The 8,480-nt window shown below is 42.6% G+C and overlaps 1 protein-coding gene across 1 annotated transcript; it reads left to right on the top strand.

The window, feature by feature from the left end:
• Positions 1–7,263, top strand: LOC118363632 (protein ATP1B4-like). Its single transcript, XM_035744694.2, has 9 exons — positions 1–184; positions 401–470; positions 1,199–1,424; positions 3,253–3,381; positions 3,507–3,614; positions 4,121–4,320; positions 5,282–5,338; positions 5,489–5,581; positions 5,700–7,263. The coding sequence occupies exons 2-9, from the start codon at positions 405–407 to the stop codon at positions 5,859–5,861; spliced, it is 1,041 nt and encodes a 346-aa protein (XP_035600587.1). The 5' UTR covers positions 1–184; positions 401–404; the 3' UTR covers positions 5,862–7,263.
• The last annotated feature ends 1,217 nt before the right edge of the window (positions 7,264–8,480 follow it).

Raw genomic sequence — 8,480 nt, 5'->3', positions numbered from 1 at the left:
ACTCATTCATTCTATGATGCTCGCCTAGTTGAGAGGATATTCTCTGTGCCCAGCTCCCGTTGTTTGCGTTAAACTTTCTAATGAAATCAAAAATTACTTTTTGACCAATTTAGAATTCGTTCTACTTAGGGTCAAGAGGGATTCAAGACAATCACAGAACTTTCTCTGCAAAAGAAAACTTCAGGTATGTCAAGATAAGTTTTTTATATTTTGGGGAAATCAGACTCAGGAGTTGAGCCCCAAAAATGTTTTAAATAGTTTCTCAATGTTTGGTCCTCAAACTTAAAAAACTGCAATGGATTTCCATAACTTTCTAAGGATGTTAGGATGTGTCCCTTTAATTCCTTGGGGACGCTAGTAGATGTGATTGGTTTAACAAGTACCTTTCTCCCCTGTGAAGAATTATGGAGCCCAATTGTACTGCGGGAGGGGCTGAGGAAGAGCACCATGGAAACTACTCACCAAATCCAGTAAGTCTGCTTTAGAATACAGAGGATGACATGAAAACGAATTGATTTCTGGGACTCATTCTACTGTCTACTAGTGCATGTCACAAGAGGTTTGGTGTACCATTCCTCATGAATTGAATTAATAATTCATTCAATTCCCATTTCTGTCTGAATATAATATAATAGGATACAATAGAATAGAGAGTTCTTAAAAACAAAACTCCACTTCATTAAGGAAGTGACATTCTAAAAACCCCAGGGGGTTCCACTGAACGCTGTGGATCTTTCTGGGGCCTCTCGATGCTGAGAGTCAGTGTATAACATCTGGCTGTCGCCGTGACCCTCCAGCTTGGCTGCAGCTGTTTCTCCAAGCAGGCAGGTCAGCCTTGAGGAGGAGAGATCTCCCAAAGAGGGCCACTGGGGTCACGGTGAATGTCAATTTAGCAGAACATGGTGGGACATGATGGAACATGATGAGACAGGACCATCGCGGAGCAGTGTTGCTATAGTGGATGCCATACCGTTTAAAAAAAAATGTAAATACTTGATACAAAGGGAATAATAGCATTTATCTAACTAATAAACATGGCTGTTAACCTAAAAAAACATGGCTGATTATAATAATCAAAATATGTCTTTCTGTAATGAGTTGGAACAAATAGATAGTGATTGTTAACATCGTGGCAAGGCAAAGTCAGACTAGGAAGATTCTTACCTTCCTTTTCCCGTCTCATTTTTCCCTGTGCCAGTCTGCCGAGGTGGCGCCTGGCAAGCACGCGGTGGCAGAGGCCTTTGAAGAGGTGCAGGAGGAGTTGATAGAACATCAACCTCTGGAGCAGGAAGACCTGAACTTCGAGAAGTGGAAGCCGAAGCCAAAACCCAAGAGGACGCTCCACGAGAAAGCGTTCGATGTGAAGACATATCTATGGAACGCTGAGACCAGAGAGTTCATGGGCCGCACTGGGCATAGCTGGTGTAAGTAGAAGTGCTCAGTTTGCAGAAGTGCTCAGTAGTAGCGGTAGTAACTGCGGTTGCCCATGCAAATCATATCATACAAAATATATCACCCACAAGAAAATTAATTCTGTGTTCAAAGCTGCAACAGGCCTGATGACACATTGGTTCTTAATTTCTATAAAAATCCATTAACTTCTCTCTCATTTGTAATCATTACAATTTTAATCGCCAATGGTTGAAGGCAAAAGTGCTGGTTTCGTGGCTTATTGTTTTAGGATGATGGTTGGGGTGGGCTGGGGCAGTGGGTGGGCTGGGAGGAGGGGGGTAGAAAGAAACGTGTCTCCCCAGTCCCTCGGCCCTGCTCACTGTACTGCGAGTGTGTGTGTCCAAGCTCAATGTTTACATAGGTGCACAGACGACTCTGTCCCGATGCGGACAAAAACAAGGCTGCCTGGGGACGGCTTCCCGGTAGGACTGTGGTGTTCTGAGTCACACGCTGGCCAGGAATCACATTCCTCATACCCCTCACCCAGCTTTCCACTGCCTTTTTCACAAAGCCCCCGTGACCTCCGCATTTGACCCTAGCGTGCTTGTGGCCCCACGGTCGCAGGCGAACACGTAAAGAGTAGACAAGCAAGTTTTTTTTCTGTAGACAGAAAAAGTTGTCAAATTTCATTGCCAGTTTTGCGCAGTCCGCCAGACAAACTTTATTGGCAGAGGCTGTTACCTAGAGTTTGTTGAGGCGGTGATGATGGAGCAGGGCTCTTTATCCGACAGCCTGGTTGCTATGCGATCTGACAGCCTCGTTACTATGTACTCGTTTGAACTCCCTCAAGCCTAACTAATGCACTACCATACGAGAGCACTAACATAAGAGACCGGTCCAACGGGCCAATATTTGAGAAAATGACGCAAGCAAGAGCATGTTCCTCCTTCCTTGTCTGAAAATTAGAGTTTTTTTTACCTCATCGTGCCCAGTACTGAAGAAGACAAGAGGCCAGGCTCAAGACAGGAAGCGATTGCTTAAGAAAGCAATGTGTGCACACTTGTGAAGGAATGGGGCCCCATGTGCCTCCTGGCAAGAATGGAGGGGGGACTGAGTTTGAAGTCGGTGATGTGTGTCCTGTGTGAGAGGAGTGTGAGAGGGGGACACAATACCAGAGTGGGGTGATCGTTGCTCCTTGGAGCTGGCCGCAGCTCTATGGCTGCAAAAGACCGTCACTATGATGGCAACCGGAGGTTCACTGTGTTCCTGAGTGAAAGGACAGCTGGGAGAATTCTCACTGAGCTCAAACAGAAAGGCCTTTGTGGGCTCAGGGGACGCAAAGCTGGCTGCAACCAGCCTCCTGTGAAATTGCCTGCGCAGCAAAAGCCATTTCAATTTAGGGCACATTTGGGTTTGATTAGTTGCTAATGGACTGTTAATTGTAATTCGGGGAGAACAATGGTAGTTCTCAAGGTTTCCTTTTTCACACAGTTCAGGTCATTTGAATTAGTTTGTTAACAAATGAGTTTCGTAACAAAGTACAAACTGATTGGAGTGATTTCCATTTACAGACGTGGAGAGGCAACACTTTTGTCACATTGGTGAGCATCCTGAGCAAAGACAGTAGAAGTGTCTAGACAGCCCAGACAGTTCCAAATTCCAACATAATAACTGGAGATTCTTTATACTTCATTATTTTCCCCAACTCAAATCAAAGAATTTCCATTCTGATGCACACTGATATCCATAACCACAACTATTACCCTTGCCGTTCTTCTAATGATCTCCATTAAACTGAATTACAGTGACCGTGAATGTAATTCATTCTCTATATCTGACCTCCATGTTACCTCCTTCTAGTTCTGATCATCCTCTTTTACACTGCACTGTATGCCTTCCTGGCGGCCATGTTTGGTGCCTGTATGTGGTGCCTCATGCTGTCCATCAGCCCCTACCACCCAACCCACAACGACAGGGTGATGCCACCAGGTAAATATGAATTCTAACCCCCCACTCCCTATTTCTCTCTCATTCTATCCCTCTATCAATCCTCCAATCTGTCCATTCTATCTGAACGTAAGCACAGTTGACTGTCTATGGGTTTCCTTTGGCAGGTATGACGATGTCCCCACAACTGGATGGGCACTATGAAATCGCCTTCAACGCCTCCGACCGCAAGTCTTGGAAGAAGTATGCAAAGCTAATGGAGGAACAGCTAAGATGTGAGTCAGATACCAAACATGGTGGAATAGTTGGCATTTTGCCAAACTTGAATAGTAACTTGCAGGAGTGTGGTCTGAAAGTTAGCTGAAGATAATGTTTATTATTGCTGGGTTCGATGGGATTCAAATGCTGGGGACATGTTGGGGGTAAAACATTGAAGCAGAGCAGGCACACAGTTAGTTAATCCTCTCCCCGTTACCTTCCCTACCTTTGTCCCCTGTCCCAACTGCCACTGGGAGAACAGCATGCTGGGAAGGGAAATCCTCTTTGTGGGCAGAGCGTATCCATTGAGTTCTGCTGCTTTTTTTTCTCCGTTCTTCAGCGGTCCGCTTTTGTCAGACTGCCTGAATCAGAGGCCCGGCGGAGCAATCGGTTTATTTATGGGACCCCCCCCTCCCCCCTCAGGTCCCTCGTTTTTTAACATTCTCCATTTCCGTGTTTCAGTACTAACCACTAAACCCCCATTAAAAAAACAAAAAATAATTGTTTCATGTCTCTCTTTCAGCGTACAATGATGCCCTACAAGAGCAGAGGAACATCCAGTGTCCGCAGGATGCGTACTTCATGCAGGACGATCAGGAGGAGAGCGCAGAGAGGAAGTCGTGCCAGTTCAAGAGGTCTTGGCTGGGCGAGTGCTCAGGGCTCCAGGACCCCCACTTTGGCTTCTCCCAGGGGAAACCCTGCATTCTCCTCCGAATGAACCGGGTAAGAGACAGCTCAGATTTGATGAGATCTCCCCCATGGAGGGCCCCTCTGTTAGCCTGGTTCTGGATCTGTTTGTGCTGAGAGAACACCTCCTGTGGTCATTGTCATGCTATGGAGGGCCCCTCTGTTAGCGTGGTCTTAGATCTGTTTGTGCTGAGAGAACACCTCCTGTGGTCATTGTCATGCTATGGAGGGCCCCTCTGTTAGCGTGGTCTTAGATCTGTTTGTGCTGAGAGAACACCTCCTGTGGTCGTTGTCATGCCAAACATGGTTGGCACGATCATAGGAGTTGGGAACGACAGTCCAAACAGATCTGAGCTCAGGCTATCACTCTATAGCATCAGTCAAGTAACATTAACTTCATCCTATAGCTGCATATATAATCAGCAATTGCTAAGAGGTAGCGTTATTTGTTATAGTCGTAAAGTGGAGTTTATCGATGAAATGGAGGAAGATGCCATTGAGGTAATCTGAGATAGATGCAGACATTTCAGTGACATCTTGTGGCCATCGTGAGGAGCAGATGAAAACGTTATTGTAATGTGATTACAGCAATTCTGTGACTAGTCAATGTCATTGTTACCATTATATACTGTAGCCTAAATTTGTATTGTCCCCATTTGGAAAAGTCTAGAGTGAAACCTGGTGGGGATATCCAAAATTAATCTTATTCCTAGGTAGATGATTAGACACATTTTTTCAATTAAATGTTAATAAATCCTGACTTGGTAAAGTTGAACAAGATACCATATACAGCTGGTCTCAGCTGGAGGTTAGAATGGACATGTTCAACCCAACCTTATGTGGATGAGACCTGATGTCATGACTGGTGAAAAGTCTCTGAAGAAAACTGAAGACAGCCACTGGGAATGATAAATATGCATAGTTTTGCAACATTGTTTCTCAACAAAAATGATGATATAACAATACAAGGGTCCCTTTTATTGCTCTCGTCCTGTAGATTCTTGGCTATTTACCTGGTCAAGGCACTCCAGTGAATGTGACCTGTGGAGTCAAGGTACAGTAACCGACAGCATTCTTCCCTTCCAAACATCTCAACCATAACCGGGGCTGTAAAAGATCTCTCCGTGACTGAATATCATAACTGCTTATGGGACATGGTGTTAGTCACGAAAACACGACTCACTGTGACCTCTCACTCTTTCAGAAAGGAGTGCCAGAAAGCTTGGGAGAACTTCAGTTCTTTCCCAAGAGCATTTTCAACCTGATGTACTACCCGTTCTATGGGAAGCTGAGACACGTAAGTGAGGATTTTCAGCAGCATGCTTTCCGCTGCTGCTCTCATAATCTAGATTATATGCATGATCATAGTGACGATAGCCACTCAAGTTGCTTTTGTCCCATATCCCTTCTCCCAGGTGAACTACACAGCGCCGGTGGTGGCCGTGCGCTTCAATGGGCTGCAGTACGACACCCACATCGTTGTAAAATGCAAACTTAATGGCAAGGGCATCATCAATGATTCGCCTACCGATCGCTTCCTAGGCAGTGTGTCCTTCTCCTTTGATGTGGGCGCATAGTAGTATTCCCCATCCTACTGTTGGTGTGATGTCCTCATGACAACCAGGAGACAGGAGAATATAGGGGAAAAAAATCTCATGTTGAATCCTTGTTTTTCATAAAATAGTTGACCAGCTTCTCTCTTCTCCCATTCCCTCCTGTACCCTTGTGCCTTTTGCTGAAAATAGCTAAATATTGTTGAATGTTAATGGATCATAAGCACAGACACCCCACAGACACCTCACCAATAGTCCTGAGCACAAGTTAAGTAGACAAATGGAATATTACCATTGAATACTTAGCAAGATTAATACCACTAGCTAGGTTTATGAAATACAAGGTTCATCTCACAGATATATTATTATACAGTACAAGCTGCCCTATAGTTAGTCTCTGTAGCTATGCAAATCCATTTATAATTTAAGACATTAATAGACCATTATTAACAGACAGAAACTGTACAATACTGTACAATAAGAATATAAGCGGGACATGTTAAGCACATTTTGATTTGAAATCAAATTCTGTACTAATTTCTTTTGATTTTGTATCTTTCAACATCAGATCTATTGTGTTTTGTAGACTCCAAAGGCTACCATATGAACAATGGCAGGACACTTTTACTTACACAGTAAAAAAAGAAACAGTAAATGACTAGGTTACATTTCAGGTTTTGTTGTTTGATAACTCCTTATTCCACATGTATTGATCATAAATAAGCCCTATGCTGCCATTTTGTTTCCTTTTCTTTTGTATGAACACAATAAGACTGCTAATGAGAATGTAATACCGCAGGCTGACATTGATCCCTATATTAGCTGATGGAAACTAAGATCTACTCTGTAAACAGACAGTGTTCACACCGTTGATAAACTTGTATACCAGTCTTGCACGCTCTTAACGAAATAACAGGCCATTTTGATATAGGCCTATACTTAATCCTTGTTGCTGTATTTTTGCTATGATTCTACTAAACCTGGTATCCATGTTGTATTTATTCTGACGTATACTATAATAAATACAATGTTGATAAGAACAATGTTTTTCCATAGGAATGTATTACCTAATTGTGTAGCAGGCCAAAATATATTGTTTTAAGTAGTGATATATTTTTTACATGAAACTCTTTTCTTATGTTGGTTGTCAAGCAGACTACATTAAACATAACCTATTACACACGCACAAACAAGATAGGTCTACTTTGCCCAGATATGTTCAAAGGCATTGCAGAATTATTTATTAATTTTATTCCATAATGTTGACATGGTGCAATCAATTATCAAAACTGCCTAAAGAATTGGAGATTCGAGCTAAGAAATATTCGAATAGTGAGCGTTATGCCAATTCATATTGTTTAATAAAACCATAACACTGTAGGAAATGTATACAATAAACTTGAAACTGAATTGACTAATTTAACAATGTGTATCTGTCATTGTGAACTGTTAAGAAATCCTGAAAAAATTACCTGATTTGACACTTGTCAAGTATCAAACCACAACATATCAAGTCAAATCAAATGACATTGAGAGGCTTACTGAGGCGTAAAACAGTAAAACAACAACACTAACGTTTAGGGACTCATTCGAATGGTTAAGGTTTGGGATAAGGATACAGTTAAACTTAAGTTCACGCATGAATTCTGAGTGGTTAAATTAAGGGTTAACGTTTGGAAAGACTTAAAACAACAAAAACGCCTCGATCACACCGACAGCATCGTTGCCTTTTGGGACACCAGAAGTACATTCATTTCCAATGTAACGCTGTGTTTGCCTTGCAGCATTGCGTTGCAGAGGCAGTTGCAGTGCATTCTGTGTGTGGCATACGCTGGATTTATCAAACGTATGCATCAAACTTCGCATAGAAGGCTTGACAGAAATGGTAGCAGAAGGTGAATGTTGCACACATTTTGTTGCACACCTATCCAGATGATGCTGCGTACCATTTTGTATAATGACTCTGTCGGTGTGATCTAGGCAGAGGTCTGCAGTTTAAATGCAACAGATTAAACGCAAGCCTACTAGATGGAAATAGGTGCTCACGTTACCCCTAGAGGACAGTTTAGCTTCCACATTTGGCCAATTCTGGTACTTGCAGAACCGGCACCTCCTGGTGTATTCCATAAGAGATGTATCCATTGTTCTCTATAATATGTTGATGTCGATAGGGACAGGCTCATGTGACCTTAAAAGGAGAATGAACTTGGGCAGCTACCAACATACCAGTGATGACTGCACCCACCACACAGCACTGAGACGGTTTCCCAAATGACACCCTATTCCCTTTATAGTGCACTACTTTTGATCAGAGCCTATAGAGAATATATGGGTGATTTTACAATGGCCACTTTTGGCATTTCATATTTTCCCCAAATGAAGTTGGTTGAGAAATAAACTTTTATCAACAGAAATACTTTTCTAAGTTTGTCACAAACCAGAACCTTGTATTGTCTTTGACCATTTTATTCGACAATACATAGATTTCACTCAATTTTGCCAAAATATTTAGGGATTTATCGGCCAGGTAATGTTAATATGACCAGCTGTCATAAATTCCAACCACAACATAATGAGATGCATTCTTTCAAGTAGAGGACAATCTAGCTGAGTGCCAGCACTTGCGGTAATAACTGAGAATAC

Source organism: Oncorhynchus keta, chromosome 30, assembly GCF_023373465.1.
Source record: "Oncorhynchus keta strain PuntledgeMale-10-30-2019 chromosome 30, Oket_V2, whole genome shotgun sequence".
Taxonomy (NCBI): domain Eukaryota; kingdom Metazoa; phylum Chordata; class Actinopteri; order Salmoniformes; family Salmonidae; genus Oncorhynchus; species Oncorhynchus keta.
Note: the sequence above shows the minus strand (reverse complement) of the source record. Positions and strands in the feature narration are given on the sequence as shown.